The 22377-nt window shown below is 44.5% G+C and overlaps 1 protein-coding gene across 2 annotated transcripts in view; it reads right to left on the bottom strand.

The window, feature by feature from the left end:
- Nucleotides 1–22377, bottom strand: part of DSTYK (dual serine/threonine and tyrosine protein kinase) — a 53499-nt gene that overhangs the window by 17000 nt on the left and 14122 nt on the right. For both annotated transcript variants that reach the window (XM_045182521.3, XM_024575082.4), the window contains exons 2-3: nt 13435–13823; nt 808–1477 (exon numbers count right to left, since the gene is read on the bottom strand). In XM_045182521.3, coding sequence (XP_045038456.2) covers nt 808–1477; nt 13435–13823 — 1059 coding nt within the window. The remainder of the gene's footprint in view (nt 1–807; nt 1478–13434; nt 13824–22377) is intronic.

The raw sequence follows: 22377 nt of genomic DNA, 5'->3' as shown, positions 1-22377 counted from the left end.
CGGTTAGGAAGTCCTACAGCCAGGAATCTCAAAGCCTCTGATCTTTGTAGCTTTCCACACCACCTAGCATACTGAGAAAAACCCCAGAGCCAGGAATTACTAGACGAATAAAAAGTCCAACTAGAACACTGACTGCCCCCCATGCCGCCCCCTCTTCCCAGGTTTACAAACTCTGTTTTGTGAGCCAGAAGACAGAGAAGTTAAGAGACAATTACCTGCAAACAAACGCCCCACCTGAAAAGGCACTCTTGTGTTTACTGGTGGCACCTTAGTGTCACCTCTTTGGAGGAAATCTGTCAATAGCTATCAAAATTCTAAACTAACTAAACAGCAACAGAAACCTATATAAACTTTGACCTAACTACTCTGCTTCTAGAAGTTATTTTTCTGGAAATACACCCTTACAAGTCCTGGAGATATATATGTATTAGGATGACCAATGAAGTACAGTTTGTAATAGCAAGAAAATAAATAAATAAAAGAAATAAAGAAATCGCCTAAATGTTCATCAGTAGGGAAACAGTTAAATAAATGAAGGTGTAGCCATTATAGGAGGACCGATTTGGACGGGTTCATTCATTAGGATGAATTTACCAGCAGCTGGGCTGCCAGTCCTGGGAGGGAATGACAGTGGTGTCTTCCAGGAACGTCTCCGAGAACAAGAGGCCACCCTGGCTAAATGATTTCCAGTAGGCGCCTGCTGGTGACGGGGCGTAGATGAGAGAACCCTGAGGTTTCTTCATTTCCGGCTGGAAAGGGAAGAGGCTCCTGTAGTCCTAGCACCCCACCAAGTGTTCGGGGACCTACCTTTAAACTCCATGTTGGCAGCGTCATCCAGAAGTTCCTCCTTCATGGTGTTGAGTGTCTCAACAATCATGTCCTTCATTTCCTCCTGCTTTCGGTTGGCAATATTCATCAATGATTCATATAACTCATTCTCCATTTTTCGCGTATATTCCAGGCGTTTGGGAGTAATCTGCAGGTCCCGCTGCATGTCAAAGGCCTGGTTAATAAAGATGTCAAGGCAGCCGCAGTGCACCAGGTTCAGGGCCTTGGCTCCATACACCAGGCGAGCCTGCAGCACCTGGTAAGCAAATGTGCTCAAGTGTCTCAGCTTCTCACTTTGGTCCACCAACATGCTCTGAGCTTTCGTGTCCTGGCCAGAGACCCCACAGCTGCAGAGACTGCTGCTCAGATAGCCCAGGTCAATCAGCTGGCGATGAAGTGGTGACCTCTCATTCTCCATTCTTTTGGTGGAGGAGTCAATTATCTCTGAGCCCAACTTCGGTACTTTGAAAAAGAATATGGGAAAAGAGAAATACTTCCGGATTTCCTGAAGCTCTTGCTCATCCCTCTTGGAGAGTTCATCTTTGTGAAGTGCATAGGTTATCACAGGGAAGAAATCATTCACCAAGTCACCCAGAACATCCACTGTGGGCCGGAGGCTTTGGCACGGTGCTACCACAATGTCCACATCCTGGAAGGGTAACTAGATCATGTCAGCACTTCAGGGTCAACTGATCCTTGCCTCCCCAAAGTCCCGCACCGAGACCAAAATCCAGATCTATCATGGGGCAACTGGACTTTGGGGTGCCCCAGTCATCTGCCCACCTCCTTCAGCAGTTACTAATACTCATCTAGAGAGAGTGAAAAAACAAGTAAGTAGAAAGAATGGCAATGGTCTTAGCCATTTCAGATGAAAAGAGTACTTTTTAGTCCCTGACTTCTTTCGCTGCTTGGAAACTCTCATGGGTCTCTCTGATGAAGAAATACGACAAGTAGAAGAAAAAGCTATTATGGAAGTTACCAGCCCCAGAGTGAGTCTGCTTGGAACATTCCCCACCCCCCGCCCCCGCCTCGCAGCCCCATCCCCACATCTCCGACCTGGCTAGCTCCCAAGCAGCCTTTAAATCTTGATGTGTGTGTCAGGTCATACCCTTACGGAGACTTTCCTATGACACAATCCCAAAGCCTTTTTTCTCTGCCTCCCCTTTTCTTCTAGTTTAACACACATAAAATTTATTTATTTAAAACACATTTTCCCCATTAGCCAGTAAACTCATTGAGGGCAGGGACTATGTCTACCTTATTCATGATTATAACTCCAGTGTCCGTAATAGAGTAAGTCCCCAATATTGTTGAGTCAACCAAGCTGCAGCAAACTAAAAGCCAGGCCTGCCAAACATCATTACTGTCCTCTTGTAAGAGTCTGCAGGTAACCCAACGTCTTAACCATTTAAGTACTGGAAATACCTTTATGCTCATGACCACGTGGTATAGCAGAAACGGACGTCTGCCTATCCGATATTCAGCCTCTGCATTATTTGGGAAGACAAGGTCCTCTACAGACAGGGGCGGCCAGCTAAGTATATGGGTCTACCAGGAAAGCCCTTCAGAGATCTGATCCTACCAAGCAGTGTGCCCTCTGGCCTCGCCCTGCTTGCCTGGAGCACAGGCGTGGCATCTAGAGCAGAGTTGGTCACACAGCAGCTGGGAGGCAAACCTCAGCGTGGACCCAGAGTTAAGCATCATGAAACGGAAACAAACCAGGAGCCTGGAAACCTGATAACCACAGCGCTGCCACAAAAGCCCTGAACAGCCTAGCAGTTCTTTTTAAAAAAAATTAACCTGTGTCTTATTTCAACAAGCCCCTGCTTTTCTGACTGTCTTTCGCATTTGATTGAACCCAAGTTCTTAAAGTGACTTTCGGGAATGATCTTTGGTTTAGAAACAAACCTTCTACAGGTCCTTGTCCTAGCCAACAGTTTCTGCTTTGCGTTTTACTTCCTTCCTGAGGGTCCCGGAGCGCTCAGAGCATGTTTTCCCTCTGCTGCACATGCTTGCTGCTCCTCTCTATCTCCGAATTTGGCCACTGGGCCTGGCATTCCGAGCCAAGGGCTGACCCAAAGACTCAGGCTGTATCACCGCCACAGGCACACCAACTCCCCACGTCTGCAGGGGTCTACACACTCAGAAACCAGCCCCCCACTGCATTCCCGCACATCTGACGTGCTGGGACTGGGCACAAATCTGCCCAAGTTTGTGTCCTTAACAGTTATTGGATGTTGACATTTTACTTTATTTGAAATCTAAAAAATATACAATTTGTTTAGTTTCTTTCAGAGTAACATTCTGTTTTCATTCCTTGCCTTATTTGAGCAACATGTATTTCTGATGGAAGATTTTCAAATATCAAAACCTAGGTCCTCTTGCTTTTTCGATCTCCTTCTCTAGATAAGTAAGAAAGAACTGAGAAATGCCAGCCTACTGTTTCTCATACCATGCAAGTGTGAGAGACCTCGCTCCCACTCACAGCAAAGCACAAAGGCCTCACCTTCCCCTACAAAGCACTAGTAAGTTTTATTCTAAAGTACGTCATATAAGTGTCATTCGGCTGGCCACTTTCACCTCTAGAGCTAAAAGTGCTTTTAGAATCTCACCATTTGTGTTTGAGCGAACGCTGCATAAACCCACCTATTTTCCACCCAAGCCTAGGCCAAGAAGAAATCTGCTGAGTCATCTGTGCCTTCAATTGAATGACATGGTTTTTGATTGGAAGATTAATCTGACACTGCCACGCTATTCAAAACAAACCCTCTCTCACTCCCGAGTCACACTGCCAGAGTAAGAATCACTGCATGAGGCGTATTGCAAAGGTGGGTAAGAACTTCTAGTGTTTAGAGTAGAACATACAACTACCCAGATGCCAATGTTATAATTTCATATAATTAGAAAAAGACTAGAAGAAAATCTCAAGAAATGAAAATATAATACGGTAGAAAATTATAAATGAAAATGTTCCCAAAAACATTTGTTTTAAAATTGCAAAGCTGTCTTAAATACATACATTTTAAAAGATGTAAGTCGCCCTGACTAGGTTGGCTGGGCACAGCCCATACAGCAAAAGGTTACCGGTTCGATTCCCAGTAAGGGCACGTGCTTGGGTTGCAGGCTGGAGGTCTGGTAGAGGTATTTTGAGAGGCAGCCACTTGGTGTTTCTCTCTCACATCCATGTTTTTCTTCCTCCCTTTCTTCCTCCCTTCCCCTCTCTCTAAAATAAATAAAAGCCTAAATATTCAAAACCAAAGTAAGGTTGTTTAGAAAATTTTCAGGAAGAATTTTTATTTGATAGATTTTGTAAAAATTCCAAAATAAATTTCCATGTTTTCCTCAAAGGATCATTTTGTGTGTGCAATAGAACCACTGGCCGAAGCTGCCAAGTCCATTTGTAGAATTAATATCCTTTCTAAGACACAGCTGACTTTACTTGCTTAGAGATGCAAATTCATTTGTTTTAAATGGATTCAAGGTTTTCTAATGGGAAGTTATTACCTGACATGCTGGCACCTACAAAGAACGTGTCTACTCCTCAATGTATCCTGTACTGAACAAAAATGGATAGGAAACATGCTCTCTCCGCCATTTCCCAGTTAGGTAACTTGTACACTGGTCTCACTGTTCTATCGTAACTTCCAGAGGACAGGAGAAAAGAGCTGCTGGCTGAGCCCCTGGCAGCAGCACAAATTAGACGGAATGTGATAGGAGATTCTGCAATACTTATGGCGCAGGGATGACTCATGCCTCACAGTTACAAACAAAGCGGAAGCCAGCACTGTCTCCTGGAGACAGGGAGTAAAAAAAATAACTGATAGAGGATGAGCCAGACCTGTTCTGGGCCCTGTTATGACCACCTGCGAGGGAAGTCTGACTTCAGACTTCCTGTTCCATGGAAGGCTATATTCCTTCCCAGCTCCTAGAACAGTGCCTGGCACTTAGTAAGCATTCAATAAATAAATGTGAAAGGAATGAATAAATAAATGATGCCTTTACCGCTTGCTTAAAACCACTTTCAACAACCATGAGTAGTCCTGGCCAGCTAGCTCAGTTGGTTAGATATGCCAAGGTTGCGGGTTCTAGCCCTGGTCAGGGCACATACAAGAAGCAACCGATGAATGCATAAAGTAAGTGGAACAACAAATTGATGTTTCTCTTCCCTCCCCTTCGTTTCTCTAAAATCAATAATTTTTTTTAATTAACCATGAGTAAAATTTTCTACCTTTCAACCCACATCCCACACATTTATCTGGAATTGCTGTCTGCCTCTACTCCAAGAATGATGCAGCGAGCAAGCGTTTTGCTTCTAACTCAGTCAAGGAACCAGAACCGCAGGGAAGCACGAGAGTATCCCGTACTTCCACTTTAAGTCACAGTAGATTCCTACAGAGATTTCTTCTGTGGGATGCATTCTGCACCAATCTATGGAATCCACAGATGCTGACGTTACCATCGATTTTCTTGGCAAGATTGAGAATGCAAGAGAAAGGACATTGCTACTCTGCAGACACCAGAATTCACCTCTTCGGTTTTGTTTTTGATGTAAATGACACTACCTTAAATGCCAAGAAGAAATCACGCAGCTGCTGAGGAAGCCTGACCGCGCCCTAAGAAGGCCAGCTCCACTGATGAGAGCCCCGTGCTCTGTGCCCACGGCGCATCGCCAGCACCCGGTTTCGGCCAAGAATGGCCACACCGACTGCCGCTTCAGACAGAAGGCGGCCATGTCCTCAGGTAGGTCACAGCTGTCTCTGCTTCCTCTGCAGTCCTGAAACCTCGGGTTTATGTCACACAAAAGAAAAGAACACAACTATATAGTTGTCCTGCCTTGCTCTACCATGGACACACTCTCAACTTCCTCCCTGCCCCCAAATTCTCCGTTTTTACTCAATCCTCCCATGTAATTCTCACAGGGCAGTTGAAAAGGGTTTTTTTTTTTCTGTTTGTTTTTACACAGGGTTAATTCTTGTTTATTTTTATATAACTCCTGGAACTCACTATCACTCTTAAATGTTATTTACATATTAAGAAAAATATCTCTCTACTCCTGTTACCTTGTAGAAAATACCTTGACTCTTGTGGGTACAAACAGTCTCAAAGGGGAGCTGCAACTCCAGGGCTATAACATGCCTGCCGCATAAGCACCTGGGACTGGTCTGGAGCCGACCCATAGCTTCACGCAGCAGTCAGCATGGAATGGATACAAGCTCATGTCCCTACTCAGTAAAAGCATCAGTATGGTAACTCAGGTGCCAGAAACAAGACTTGGGAAAAAACACAGTCCCAACCAAATCCCTAAACTAACCACAGAAAGCATGATGCTAAAAGTGGGAATATATTTACAAACCCAAACACCCCAAAACGGGGGCTCTGCACCTCAACCAAGAAACATGAAGCCCTTAAGGATCAGAACTATCTTCTCTGTATTTCGTACTTCTTGTCTGTAAAAGACAAGTTACGAGAATGTACTGAATAGACACTTTGCATTCTGCCTGTGGATATTCAAACACTCACAGATACAGATGAAGTAGGAGTCTGAACCTTTTTTCTTTTACCACTTACTACATCCACTGAGAAAGAGAGACGGACAGCCAGACAAAATAGTGGAACGGAGAAGAGAAAAGGAGGAAGGGAAAACTTTGCTTACCTATTAACTTTATGACTTTAGCTTTTATATTATTTGCCTTTTTATAATATTTCTCCTTCATTTTATTACAAAAGTACTTCATAATGAATTATGAAAAACTCTGTCTCTAATTATAGCAGAATCGTAACCATAAGTAAACTAGACCCAGGAGGACTTAGGTTTGACAAAAGGAAGGAGTCCCAACACGACAGTCCTCAGGGAAGGGACGGGTGACAGAGAGCAGGCCGTCCTCTTCTCAGGGACACTGACTAACTCATACAAAGGGAGGAGGGAACTGGCCTCTGTGCGCCAGGCACTGCCAGGTGCTTCACATATACTCTGACATTTAAGCTTCAACTCACACCAGTCCTAAAAGAGACAGCTAACTACCCCCGTCTTCCAGGTGAGGGAACCGAGCGCCAGTGTGACACAGTCAGGATGGAAAGCCAGGCCCACCTGACTACAAGCACCATGTTTAAACTGTAACTGCAGGGCCACTGTACGTCAGCAACCATCTGTCAGGGACGTTCTGAGAGAATAACAAAGGTTGGACAAGGTGATGTCAAGGACCCTAACAGTGCTTGTGTTCTGTGTTAAGAAGTATACGCTGGCTGCAGAGGAAAGGCCCTGCTATGAAACAGTCCTGCAAGGACTGGGTGAGATGTCGGAAAAGAAGTCAAGAGAAAATAATTTTCACAGTCCCACCAACAGTTTCTGCATGTTGACAATACTTTCAACCTCTTAGTCTCTGAATTGGGGAAGATTCCCTCCCCCACCCACCCTCTTCTGGAAGGGAAACACCAGCAGATTCCTGAGACAGGGAAAAGGAGGAGAAGACACCTGGTGCAGGAAAGAGGCAGGGTCCCAGAAAAGAGAGAAGACAAAAGAGGAAGATTAAGACTCTGATCTTGGACAGATTTTCTCCCCAAGAGCCAACCCTGGAAGGTCAAAAATTAGTCACTGGAGGTGAACCGAGAAAACTGTTCTTAAGAGATATCAAGGCTTCTCTGGTGAGCACAGGGATTTCTTCTTTTCTTGCCTCTAAACTACACATATCCTAATAGCTACGTTAACCTATAAGGAGTATTCCCAGGTTTCTCGGCAAAAAACAACGTGTGCAGGACGGTTACGTTCCACTACGTAAGTTAGTTACGGAAGTTAGTGTGCCTCAGGGGAAGGAGGGAGAGATTCTAAAATCAGAGAACACAGGATGACTGCCTGGAAGCCATTTAGCATTGAATATTTGCCCGAACCTCCCAAATCCTTTTTTTTTTTTTTTTAAACACATCACTTTAGTTTCCCTTTCTTTTTGCCCCAGAAAACCGTGGTTTCTTTATTTTAATATCTCTTGAATATCATTATTTCTCTGTCTTACATATGTTATCCCAACTTCATTTCTTTGCCTTGAAATGGCCAGTGTTGGCCTGATTTCATATACTTTCTCCTCCCGAAAGGATCTTCTTGCCTTGAGAACCCTCACCCAGGTGTCTTTCCTACTTTTTACCAATCAACCACGATCTTTCACTTTAGATATGTTCAAGAGAAGATACGGTATCTAAGAAAGTAAGCAACACACAACAAATTTACTTCTATAAAGTGCCATATTAAGTGCCAATAACTAGACAAAAATTGAGAGAAGCTAACCCTCTAGCAACAAACAATGTTTAGAACAAACAGAACCAACAAACAAAACAGAGAGAGACTCAAAAGACAGAGAGCAGGTCAGCTCTGGACGGGGGCCGGGGGACTGAGGGGAGGAGCAAAGAAAAAGAATTATGGGCATGGACAGCTGTGTGATGCCTGCGTGGGAGCGAGGGTGGAGGGGGTGGGTGGAGGTAGAAAGGGGATAAAGGGGATAATTGGTAATAAAAGATACAATAAAAAATAAAGTATTACAAAAATTTTAGCCATGGCTGGTGTGGCTTAGTGGATTGAGTGCCAGCCTGAGAAGCAAAGGGTCGCCAGTTTGAATCCCAGTCAGGGCACATGCCTGGGTTGCAGGCCAGGTCCCCACATGGGGGTTTGTAAGAGTCAAATACACATGGATGCTTCTCTCCCTCTCTTTCTCTACTCCTTCCCCTCGCTCTAAAAATAATCTTTTTTTAAATCTTAAAAAAAATTTTAAAAACCATTTGGATTTAAAATTTTGCACAAACTTTTGTCATTTTAAGTAAAATCCTTTATAATGATTTTGGCTTGTGAAAGTGTTAACTGCTGAGAAATTAAAAATATCAATGTCTGTATAACATTTAAACAGATTTTTTCCATCGAAAGCTATTTTTCTTTTTGTCCAAAAGACAACTCACTGTACACATTTTATTTACAGTTTTGTATACTGTCTTAATGTGAATGGGATCGCTTTTCTATTTAAGCCATTTTTTAACCAAAGCAAAATAACCCAAGTAATACAAAGTGTTAAAATACAGCAAAGAGATACAAAAACAGATGTACTAATTCTAATTAGGAATGTAATTACGATGTTACATTTTTATAACCCACCATTATGTTTAGGAAATCACACATAGATCACTGACTTGAATGAAATGCATAAATTTGTAGCAAAGCTTTGTAGTTATAAAAAAACAAATTACCAAAGAATGCCCCAAATTAATGTTTATTCCACCTTTGTGTTATATTCCTGGATCCTTTACCAATGTTACACGAGGAAAAAAACAAAGCAAACAAATGAAAAAGTGAAATCAGAATCACTAATGTTATCAAGTAGGGAACCAAATAAATGAAAATCTAGCAACCATCAGCAAGAATACAACAAAGACAATGCTATAAAAAAAAAAGACAAAAAGAAAGAAAGAAAGAAAGAAAGAAAGAAACTTGCTAGAAAACTGTATGCACCCTGCTCTTTCAAACCAGCAAACATGCTCCTGCGTACAAAGGAGCATAATCCCATCGGAAGCTATTGATTGAGGGGTATAAAGAGAAAACTTTTTAACTCCAACCGGTTAATATTACAAATAGTAAAAAAAAAAAAAGTTTATTTGCAATATAATAGACCTTTCCTAGAAACATCAATCTACTTCAGTTCACTGAAATATACCCTACCAGACATCATCATGAGCCAAAAAAAGGTGTCAGCATATGGCAGGCTGGCTGCCGGGTGACATGTACATTGTCCGAAGGGCTGAAGAACACCTGGCGGGGCAAGCAGGCTATTGGTAAGAGCGGAACCACTGAGAGCTGTGGAACTGCGCAGGGAATGAAAGGGCACGGCTGGGACGCAGGAATCGCACCTCATGCCGAGGCAGTTTAATCATCTGCGCTTTTCATTCCTTTTCTTACAGGAAAAAAAATACACGTACACCACACGTCGGACTGAGACAACTGTGAGGCGCACCACTGTGTCCCACTGGATTTAGAAGAGGAAAAAAGAGAGAAGGAGGCAGGAAGACGTTTGTGCAGGAAGGGGTGGGGCGTGGAAGGGGAAGCGTGTCTGTACACGAAGACAGAACCAGCACATATGGTGAACGGCGAAACGTCTGGCCAACTGGAAAATGACTATGGTTTGTTTGGTTTTTTTATGTTTTAAATTTAACAACAAACAAAGTTTCAGAAACTAATGGCTTGACATGTTCCTCTAATACTGAATTATGAAGCAAGAATCTCAGGGGACCCAGAACTAAAAAGCTGAGGACGCCGAGTACTGTGGGTTCATGAGAGTTGGCCTATTCCGGAAAAACTGAAAATGGTTCATTTATGAGGACTTTAAAGTAACGCATTAGAAGAAGGACCATTGTATAAGAGAGTAAGGAAAACTTCTGCTTTGATAATTCGACAGTTAAAAATGAACATCCATTTCCCTTAATTCAATCTTGGTTTCCTCCAGTTCAATGTTTCCTTTCTTTACCACCCCTTTCCCCACCAAATGGAAGGGCTGTTTAGAGCTAACTCACTGGTCCTAAATATAAAGGGAGCTAAACAAAGAGATCTTTCTCACTGGCATGAAAAAACCTCCAAGGTAGCGGCAAAATGCCCCCAGCAGTGAGCCCTGCATGGCTGATGTATTTAATGGGGACGGGAGCCTGATGGGAGACTGGCCGGGCCTGAGCTCCACAAAGGCTGCTAAGGTCACTCTGAGGCTCCGCATCACGGGATTCTGAACTGTGAACCGTTGGGGTCCGTTGCTATTTCTACATCAAAACCATTAGAGAATAAAGCAGATCCGGAGAAACACTGGCTAAGGAAGCCTCAGAAACCACATGAAACAGAAAAAAAGACTAGTGAATTCCTTAAGAAGAGAGAAGAATACTCCTTAAGAAAGAATATGTACTTCAACTGTACGGAGAGAAAGCTGTTTTGGTATCTCAACCTCCCACCAGGTAGCCCGCTCAACCGCTACTGCAGTCTGGGTGCTCAGCACGCATCAGGAGCAGGGCTGGGAGCTCCCACTCCCAGGCAGGTTGTCACCTCAACTCATGGAACAAAAGTAAATGAGCATCCAAAATGGGAACCAATAAAGTAAATAAAACATTTCAAAAAATGAAACCGATAGAATGAAGGGGCACCGAGAAACCAAGTAACTTGCTTCTCCTGCAAAGGTTTTGCTCACATTCTAAGATTGCTTTTAAAAGGCAAAAACAGGCAAAGTCGTTGCCCAACTTAGAGCAGGCATTTCACCTGTTTAACAGTGCAAGCCGCAGGTCACAAGGTATTAGGTCATAGCATCAATTTAGTGGTGGCTGCCATTCGTTTTTTCAAAATGATGTCAAACAGAATAAAAAGGAAAATATCAGTGTATTTTGCAAGAAGTAAAAGTATTGTTTCATGAAACTTTATTTCAAATGTACATGTGTACATATGCACTGGGTCCTATTATAAACCATTATTTCTTACAGTGTTTTAAAATCTGCAAATGCTGAGCTACTGAAAACTGGAGAAAACCAGACCAGCGCAGCAGTATACTACAGTCAGACCGTGTATGGATCAAATCCTTATGACTTGTGACGAAGTTCACGGGTCAATTGAGGAGCCTCAGTCAATATACAAGAATTACTCTCAGAGTTATCTAAGCGCTCTCGCAATTGTCCCTGAGCTAAGGAGGGCGAGCTCTAGGTATGAAAACAGGAAAGCCACCGCTGAAACTGACCTGAGAGAAAATGCTGCCTTATGTGAGGGGGAACCCCCCCAAACCAGAATTATCTTCTGGAGGGAGGGCCCCTTGGAGTATACGGTTCCTCCACTAGGTGAGTGTTCTAGGAACCCATCTGTTTCATGTACCACCTGGCGGTGTTGTGAGAGGCTGCATTTGGCATCACTGAATTTTTTTTTGAAGAGTCTTTCAGTATGTTTGCCCATTTCATGATGGGTGATTTACAAGCACACCTGCCTACACCGTGCTGAGTGTTCAGCTTACTCCCTACTCCCATACTCCCAAAAGGGGCAAACTCCCATGCCCCACCCTCCCTGTTCATCTGATCTCACCCTCAGCGACTTTTTTTATTTCCCCAGATGAAAAAAAAGTCCTCAAAGGAAAACGTTTTGCTGATGTGGAAGAGGTGAAACAAAAAATGGCAGAGGCACTAAAAGGCATCAAAATTGACGAGTTCAAAAACTATTTGGGGCAGTGGAGAAAACATCTCTATAGGTGTACTGCATCAACTGGAGAGTACTTTGAAAGTGACTGAAGTTTAAACATGTAAGAATACGCCCACAATTTTTTATAAGTAAATTCTGGGTTTTCTGCCCTCCCCTTGTATACATAGCCCCCTCTAGCTTTTTTCAAGATAAAATAAACCTGGACTCTGGCCCTGACTGGTGTGGCTCAGTGGATTGGTTGCCGGCCTGCAAACCAAAGGGTCGCTGGTTCAATTCCCAGCCTAGGGCACATGCCTGGATTGCAGGCCAGGTCCCCAGTAGGGGACGCGCAAGAGGCAAGCACACATTGATGTTTTTCTTCCTCTCCTTCTCCCCCCCCCTCTAATAATAAGTTAATTAAAATCTTAAAAAATAAATAAATCTGGACTCTGGAAGGAAGTGACAGTTTCTACTTCAAGAATGTCATATAGACTACGGCCACAACCAAAGGGCTCTTTCACTGACTGGGAAGTCAAGCCTTTTAGAACAAGGGTAAGAGAAGAGGTTTTAAGAGAAAAGAAACCACTCTCCTAGTCTTGCCAACCTAGCTCTTCCTTCCTGGCACAGCTAACCAAGGCGATGGACTCTATTCTGACAGTGTCTGCATTCTTTTACTCCTACCCACTCCTGACCCTCGGCCACAGTCACATCCTTTGCTGATAACCATTTAGTCTAATCAAATAGCCCAGTCCTAGCAAAGAGAGGAGTCCTTCCTAAGTGGAGACAGGAATACCAGACAGGCAACGTGATTCTTAGGATGTGCCACAAGCCCTGTGTTTTCTTTGGAGACCTGACTGCAGAAGAGAAGCAAACGATATTCTTCTCGTGCCGGGGTCTCTAGATCTCATGACACTGAGCCAGCCCTGTCCTCGCATCCAAGCTCCTCAGAAAGTACAACATGATCTATCCCACCTAGCGCGGCAAGTGATGGCTACGCCTAAGGAAAACCTCACAAAATGTTTTACTCGTCTCAGCTCTAACAAGAACATTAATTATACACCATCTTATTGTCCTTTTAGAAAGGGATGGCTAGAGGCAATCCTAGCAACACCTTCCTGCTAAGAAAGGAAAAGAATTTCTAACCCTGATCATAATTATTCTGTAAAAGCATACTGAGATGCCAATATCACATCCCCTCTATTTTAGAAAGGGAGATAGGAGGCAAGGAGACAAGCCAATTGCTCAGGGCCGTGCAGGACAGCGGAGGCAGGGATGGGCATTGCTACAGCCATGTCCGTTTTCAACTTCCTAGGTCATGGTCCTTTGACTTCATCAGCTGATGCTCAGAGCCCAGGGTGTATAATGCCAAATCCCTTTCTGAGAAAGCTCAAATACAAGAAAAGCTGGTATACATATGTACAATTATATAAGTATGAGATTGGTACCTGTAGGAGAGTGTGGCGCATCGTCACCTCCAGTTCGGCTAAAACATGAGCAGCATCCTCACTGTCCTCTTGGACCTCCAGGTCCTCCTCAGGGATGGTGTCCCAGGTGCCCTGGTGGGCAACCAGAGTGTGGACTAGTTCATACTGGCCGGGGAGCGCCAGGCTGACCCGAGTCTGAGTCCCATAGGTGAAGCGGAGGCGCCGAAGCTTACAGCTCTCCTCACCGCCCAGCTTGGTGGAGGGAAGCACCTGCACCCCCAAGAGCAGGTTCAATAGCTGGCACTTGGCATTACAATCCTGGCCGAGGATCAAGATGCAGGGGAGGCAGTCCACAATCTGCTGGAGGTGCTTCTCTTCCTTAGGTGGGAAGGAAATGCAGCTCAGCTGGCCTGGTGGGGGAGGGGAGGGTGGGGACGGAGAAAGGAGGACAGAGAGAAGAGTGAGGAGGGGCAGAGAGACTCACACAGAGACCCCATTAGGATGCCAGGATCCCAGGGAAGAAACTTCTAGGAGGCTCTTGGTTGAAGGAGGTACCAGGAAAACATCCCAGTCAGAAAAGGCTCCTCAGTATCAAACAGAATTCCCCTCGGTGGCTCACCTCGAAAGCAGCCGTTTACATCCAGAAAGGTGGCAGTGACCTGATCTTACCCTCCCCCTCCCTTTTTCATCCAGTGGAGGGACAGCCCGAGAAGTTTACAAGCACTTAGGCACACTCGCAAGGTCATTCAGTTGACAAAACCACGAACTGGGATGTGAGTCCAGGGAGCAAGTACACTCGAATGTGTCACAATGAAAATCCTCCTGTGACGACAGAAGACCGAGTACTTGAACACATTCGGCCTTTTCAAATGTCACTGCCACAGCAAGTTTTAGCTCGTTATTTTCCTCTTTTATGACATATTTTATAACTAAACGTCTGAGCTAACCTCTAAATACACACATACTGAAATTAAAACTTAGTCAAGTTTACATAAGCTCTGGAATCTTTTCTGGTTCACCTCTCTGATAGCTGGCAGCAGCATCCCAGCAGCCAAATCATGTGTTTTCTTAAAAAACTGAGCGCTCAATCCAGATCAGTATCTCCTAGTTAAATCGCACTCCCTCAGTTTACGGATGACAAGACCCTGAGCGAGACAAAGGGCAAGATCTGCCTGTTAGGGTGAAATCCAGGCAAATCTAGAAAGAGATGTGATCTCTCTCAAAAACATCCTTTCGGGACAACCGCACTCCCACAAACAAGGCAAACGTATTCAAAAAAGAACAGAAGACTTCCTCAGTAAGACAGCCTCTGTCTGAGAAAGGGAACCAGAAATTAGTTGACTGAAACTCAGATTCTGAACTCAGTCACTCCCCCACTCGTTCGGTGCCTTGCCTGCCACTGTCTATGATTCGGGCAACCCCTGCATTTGTTCAGAAAGGCACAGACACACGGCTCCTAGGCCGAAAGAAGGCCGGTCTCACATCTTAATTGAAATCTGGGGTAGCCCCAACTGGAAGCGTATTCACTTTAGTCACTTAACCATGAGCTGTACTAAACCACCCATCAGCTGTTTGTTTTGTTCCTATAAATGAAGCAAGAGAGCCCGGATTCATTTAAGAGGCTGCTCTACTTCAGACTGTACCTATCCTGCCACAAACTCACTATTTCAAATCCTCAAACCTCCTTCTCTTCCACAAATGCCATCACCGAAAGGTTCACAGGGGTTTGCTCACCCAGACCCCGCTATGCATTTCCTGGAGCCCTTTTTTCAGATCTGTCTGTAAGTCCAGCACCCGGCCTGCACATGTAACACCAGCAACACCAGACACTGAACCAGGAAACCGACTCTTCTGGGGAAGAAATGGGTTCCTTTAAAAAAGCAAAGAGCAATGACTGAGTGCCTAATTTTGTGCAAGGTATTTACTAACCACAAGAGTAAAACACCAGACCAGTGGTCTAATTCTGACCTAAAATCAAAAGCAATAGCATAGCACTGGCTGGTGTGGCTCAGTGGATCGAGTGCTGACTGCAAACCAAGGTGTCACCCTTGGATTCCCAGTCAGGGCACGTGCCTGGGTTGTGGGCCAGGTCCCCAGTCGGGGGTTCCTGACAAGCTGCTGATCCATATTTCTCTCCTTCTCTTTCTCCTCCTCTCTCTAACAGTATATAAATAATAAAAATATATATATATATTTTTAAAAAAGCAATAGGATACAGCCAATTTCTTGTGTAACCACTTAGCAAGTAGTGGGCTTGCCCCGAGTCCTTTCATGCCACATTCACCACCAAACACTCACACTCTACTCTGGTTATCTGTTTGTAATTACCAAAACACCCAACACAACGACTAAAACGTAGTTAGTCCTTTCTGTTACACTCCTGTTTGCTCTGTGTGCGAATCTGTTTATTGTGGAGAGCTGTCTATACGGCAAGTTGTAAGTGGTTCTAAGGACTCAGAAAACTCCAGTACCACGACGAACCATTCAGCGTCAACCGTCATTCCTAAAAACTTCCTTCATCTCAACGTGGGAAACAGATGTGGACAACAGGCCTCACCTTGCAGAATTTAACTACCTCTCAGGCTGAGCAGTGAGAAGTCCTGCTAGATTCACGCTCATCTAGAAGGCTCATCTAGCCTTCCTATCCTTCCTCTTTCCCCAGGCCTCCTGGGGTCCTCAGGTAAGTGTTAAGTTCATTCTGACAAACTTCCTCACTCCTGAACAGAAGTTGGTACGTAATAACAAAATGTAAAACCTAAACGAGTTTTGCTGCTGCTCTGGCTAGGACAGTGGATAACAGATAACGAAAACTAACCATTTTTCAGAAGCAGAGGGAGAGATCTCAACACCTCTGAGACAACTCAACTATAGGAAAGCCAGTGAACCATGCTCTGCACGAGCCAAAAACCACAGCAGACACGCCCATTCATCTGACCCAAATTGTCACCCCATCTCTGTAGCGACAACACAGTCACTACAAATAGACCTGCTGGTGCCCAGCAACCACAGGGCAGTGCGACGGGGGAGGGGCTGACACTGGACCCAGTTGTCGCCGTTGCGTCCACGCACTGCTAGGGTTCTACGTGCCACCAGTTTCGCTGAAGAAAGCTCTCCAGTGTGGGCATCCACGTTGGCTTTTCAACACCTCACTAGCCAAGCCCTCTGCCTCTCCCACAAGTCTTTAGCTTTTTTCATTGATCTCTAGTATACGACTTGAACAGGGGTGTGGAGAAATGAAGGTGAAACTCAACTGTTCCACGCCCTGCTCCTCTCAGCACAGGGCTCCTGGCTCCTTCGGGGAGGAAGCAGTGCGGCACCCATGTGGAAAGAGCACCAGAGGAGGGGGCGCTCTGACCCCAGCCTCACCGCTGAGTAGCTCTGCGACTTTGGCAACCCGCTGGATTTTTCTCAGCCTCGGATTTCTCCTCACCGAATGGAGTTGGATTAGATCATTTTTAACATCCTTTCCAGTAATAAAACTCCAGGATTCCATCAGATTTTTTAACTGTTAAAGGAAAGGTAATTGCGGGGATGGGTGGTTGGTCTGGCTGTTTTTACCTTCAGTTGTATGTGAATTTAATTACACGGGCTCTCCCTGGGCGACTGCTGTAACTGCAGGTCAACAGGGTGACTGCACTAGTTGGGGGCTCTGAGGACGACAGTGCGGTTTTAACAGTTCCCTGGAGAAGAGATGAAGAACTGGAGACCGGCAGGAGGGGGACGGAAGAAAACTTACTTCAGAACTGCAGTTGAAGGACTCCAGAGTTAATCTGGTTTTCTTTTGTAATTAATAGAACAGCATCTGCATATGGGCTGCCAGAAGGTAACTGCAGGGCTTCTCAGCTGGGGCACATTAACCCTGCCAGCTCTGGCTGCAGGAAAGTCAATTCAAATTGTCTGAAGTGCAAGCCAAGGCTTTTTCCCCCTCTCGGTGGCTCTTAAATACAGATTATCTTGATTGCGATTAGAGCTGACCCTTGAACAATGTCAGGATTAGGGGCTGCAACCACCTGCACAGTAGAAAATTCCTGTGCAATTTGTCGGCCCTTTGCGTGCATGGATTCCACCCCCCCTCCAGTTAAGCCCTGAACAACGTGGGTTCGAAACGTGGGGTCAACTGACCCAGGCAGTTCCACTGAAAAATGCTGCAGATAAGTGGACCCGCACAGCTCCGACACGTGCTGTTCACAGGGCAGCTGTACTTCTGAGCACGGTTTCAAACTGGAAGGAGAAGCGCACCTAAAGGAGTAACCCCTTTTGTTTGTTTTAGATGATGAAGGGGAGCAAAATGCACCGCCTCAAAATACACATCGGCATATCGGTTATTTTCAGCTGGTTATTTTTAAGAACCAGCAGACACGAGTGAAGCTCTGAAACCTGACCAGAAGCTAGCCTTTGTAAGAAACATTTATGAGGGAGATTGCCCTTTGTAAGGGTGTCTCCTTCTCAGTACCAGGAAAAAGATGACTCTAAATCTCTAGAAAATCTCTTCATCACTGCAGAACGGAAAGACCTATATCTGCATAACAACCCTGGCTTACTGTGCTTTTCCTCCTGATCTCCCATAGCTAACCCCCAACAACATCTGTCTTTAGCTGGAGATTATACTTAAAGGGGTACCTTGGGCCACTTGAGAGTTACCTAGTTTTCCTGGGTATCTGCCATGTATGCATATTATCAAACTTCTGTTCATCCTTCTCCTGTTAATGTCTTTATTATGGGAGTGGAGAGGGGAGTCTCAGCCAAGGACGTATAGGGTGGAAAAAATTATGCTCCCTCCCCACAGTAAGATTTGCTGTGCCCTTTCTCAGTACATCACTTGATTTGCCTCATGCCATTTAATGTCCACGATTCTACCGCAGAACGGCTATTATTATCCCCATGTATAGTTAACAGTAGGAATTTACCGGAAACAGTGTCTTAAGGGGAAAAAAAGCCCATGCTTCTCCATGTAACTAGGCAAATGAAAGGTAGAAAACAGGGCAGCGCCGGGGCTCAACGCAGACCTCAGGGACCAGCGCTGGGGAGGAAAACTTCTGCCCTTCGAGATTCGCTGGCTAGTCGAATAATCAAATTAACATATGGCAGATTAGCAAGAGTAACTGCATTTGAGTCCAGGGGCCCCATAAGAACATAAGACCCACAGGCAGTCAGACAGCTGAGATTTGTATGGCTGACACCGGCTTAGTTTCTGTCACTTGTAAGGCAGCATCTTACAACAAAATCTTTAGGAATGATCCAATCATGGGAATGTGTCAAAAGGACACACGAGCCCGCTCAAATGGGGGCTCACTGACCAACACAAGAACAATGTGAGCTTAAAAAATTAATTATAAAATTTAATGACAATAGATTATAATCCACTGAAAAATTCTCAAGTGCACACTGATATAAATACACAAAATACAACAAAACCAAAAAAAAGACAAGGAGAGGTCTTCCTTAACACAGAATACAACTAAGAAACACAGAAGGAGGCCCTGGCAGGAAGAGCTCAGCTGGTTAGAGCGTTGTCCGGATGCACTAAGATTGCGGGTTCCATCCCCAGTCAGGGCACATCCAAGAAGCAACCGATGCATGCAGGAATAAGCAGAAAAACAAAGCTGATGTTTCTCTCTCTCCCCTCCCCCCTCTCTAAATCAATTTTAAAAAGAAAAGAAAGAAATACGGAAGGAATGATAACTATAAAAACTATCACTGAGACGGGGGGATGTGTCAAGCAGACCAAAACCAAGCCAAGTAGATGCTATATCCGGTGGAATTTCAGGAAAAGGATTATCAGTGAAATTTTAGAACACCTCCCCACAAAAGACTAATCAACTGCAAAGAGAAAACTGGAGTCTCTAAGGTGAAGAACCGAGAGAGCACTGACATGACCAGTGATCAAGCTTGACATCTCCAGGGTAGGGTGGGTTGCCATCATGTAACTGTGATGTGATGTACACCACATCATTTCTGTGCCTAATCCCGCCCAGAGCTCATGACCTGAGTCCGAACGTGAGGGAACAACAGCCAGACCCAGGCTGTGAGTCATCCCACAGGACCTGTCAAAGACATAGTAAATGCCAGGGAAGGCCGAGGGATGTTCCACAGGAAGGGAGTCTGAAGAGACGCGACAACGAAATGCAACCTATATTCCTAGACAGGACGCTGGGTCAAAAAGAAAGAGAGAGATTACTGGGACAGCTAGCACCATCTGGGTAGGACCTGTGGACTGGGTGGTAGTACTGAACCAGGCAATATCCTGCCTGGGGAGTTGTGTGGAAGCATGTCCTTGTTTGGGAGAAATGTACTCTGGAGTGTTTACAGGAGGTAAAATAACCTGTCTAGAGATTGCTCTCAAACTGTTCAGAAAAGGAGTAGACGTAATAGAGAGATAGGTATTAGGTGATGGAGCAAATGCAATAAAATGTTAACTGAAGCCCTGGCTGGTGTGGCTCAGTGGATTGAGTGCCGGCCTGCGAACCAAAAAGTCGCCAGTTCGATTCCCAGTGAGGGCATATGCTTGGGTTGGGGGCCAAGTCCTCTGTTGGTGTTATGCTAGAGGCAACTTATCAGTTTATCTCTTGCACCCCAATGTTTCCCTCCCTCTCTATCTCTCTCCTTTCCCCTCTGTCTAAAAATAAATCTTTTAAAAAATATAAATACATACACACATACATACATACATAAAATAAAATGTTAACTGGGGAATCTGCATGAAGTAGGTATAAGAGCTCTTTGTACTGACCTGGCCAAACTTATGTTAGTTTTAAATTATTTCAAAATAATTTTTAAAAAAAGAGCCAAAAGGATAGCTAGCAAAGTGATCCAGTTCTGGGTCTCAGAGGAGAAAGAGTAAGAGATGGAATTTTACTTGACAAAACAAAACAAAACAAACAAAACCCATTGGGTAAAAAATTCATTAAATACAGTAATAACAGATTTTAAACAAAAACAGTTTCTTCACTGTCTACACTTCTGTGATAGTTTACTGCTGCCAGGTGAGAGTCTGGGGACTTTAAGGCACTAACCTAAGTAAGTAGTTCAGGATGAGATTTAGAACCCGAATCCTCAGGCTAAGCAATACAGACAAACATGTTCCAGGTTAGGACACTTCGGTAAAAGTTCCCTATAACCATCCATCTCACAAAACAAGAAACCACCACCATCCCTGGCTGGGTGTCTCGGCTGGTGAGAGCATCGTCCCTATATGCAAAGCTGAGGGTTCGACCCCTAGTCAGGGCATGATCCCTAGTCAGGGCACACACAAGCATCAACCAATGAATGTGTAAGTAAGTAGAACGAACTGACGAGCCTCTCTCTTTCTTACTCTCTAAGTCAATTTGAAGAGAGGGGAAAAAAAAAAACCCACCAGAAGAGGCCTGACCTTGCACTGCCTAGAGCGGCCCCTTCCTTATTAGTCACAGGTAGGGAATACACCTGCACCTCTTCTGGAGTTCAGGTCTCCTCTTTGTCATATACTAACAAACCAAGGCGCAGGAGTGAAACTCCACTTCTCCACACAGAATGAGAGCCAGTAGGGCATGCAATCAGGGGTCTGAAACGGGTTTCGCCCGTGGGGTGCTGGCATGCCAAAAAATGACGACTTTTCTCCTACTAGCTGTTTCCCCTATATCCTTTTTTTGTACCTATATATCTCCATAATATTAAAAGTTAAGGCCAGCGTATGTTGCACTGCATATTATTAAGAAGTAAACTCCATATTAGTTCAGTCACTCTCTAATTTAAACAGAGAACTTTTATTCAAACAAGCCTTGTAATCTAGCTGTATTTATGACAGGGCCTTAGTCTTTGCTCTGAAAAGTTTGTCCTGATTTTAAAAAAAAAAAATCCTGAGAAATGTAATTCTCTCCCCATTATGTAAACTGGAAAAGCTAAAATACACTAAGCAAAAATCTGTCCAGCATAAATAAGGTACTAAAGTTCTTCATCCGCTGATGCTATGGTTAACACCTATCTTATATCTGAGGTAAAGAAAAAGGATAAAAGTATTTTTAAAAAGAAGTGTGAGAACACAACCCTGGCTGGTGTGGTTCAGTGGATTGAGCGCCAGCCTGTGAACCAAGGGGTCGCCAGTTCAATTCCCAGTCAGGGCACAAGCCTGGGTTGTGGGCCAGGTCCCGAGTATAGGACACATGAGAGGCCACCACACATTGATGTTTCTCTCCCTCTCTTCCCCTCTCCCTTCTCCTCTCTCTAAAAATAATTAAATAAAATCTTTTTTTAAAAAGGAAAAAAAAAGGAAATGAGGCTTTTATTTTAAAATCAAAAGCTTTTATGACTCCATAATTCTTTGGGATAGTTTTGATGATTAAACACGTGAAAAGGAAAACAACCCTCAAGTCCTACTTCCCATCTTCCTGCCCAGAAAACACCCCCCCAAGGAACGGAAGCATGCTATTGAGCCCAACTCCAAAGAGAATGGTAGCCAAAAGGTTCCCGCAGCCACAGGGCAGAAGGCTGGGGAATGCGTCCAAACCACTCACTGCCTGCTAAAGACAGAAGGCGGCCCTGCCGCGCTGTGATGAGATAGGCACTGCAACTGTGGGCCTATCGGGGACACTGACAGGTCCCCATGTGCTGACCACCTTTTCCTCAGAGTTTCGGTTTGAACGTGGAAGAATATTACATATGGCTGATTTATAGCTCTAGGCGAGGGGGCACATTTCTCAGGCGCTGCTACATCAAGTTCCAGGATCCCCAAGATTACCTGACTCCCCATTTGGCAAAGAATCGGTTTTCAAGCCTGAGGTGAACTGTACTTAGACTGAAAATCCCACAGGGACTCCAGTCACACCTCTGAAGGTCAAGAACGAAAAACTGCATCTTTCACATGGACTCACCTTCTGTACTTTTTTTTAAAAAAATAATTTTTCTAAAAGATGTTATTTATTTAGTTTTAGAGAGAGAAGGGAGAAAGAGAGAGAGAGAAACATCAACGTGTGGTTGCCTTTCACATGG

The sequence above is a fragment of the Desmodus rotundus genome, chromosome 12 (genome assembly GCF_022682495.2).
Source record: "Desmodus rotundus isolate HL8 chromosome 12, HLdesRot8A.1, whole genome shotgun sequence".
Taxonomy (NCBI): domain Eukaryota; kingdom Metazoa; phylum Chordata; class Mammalia; order Chiroptera; family Phyllostomidae; genus Desmodus; species Desmodus rotundus.
The sequence above is the reverse complement of the archived record's forward strand: the minus strand, read 5'-3'. Positions and strand labels throughout refer to the sequence as shown.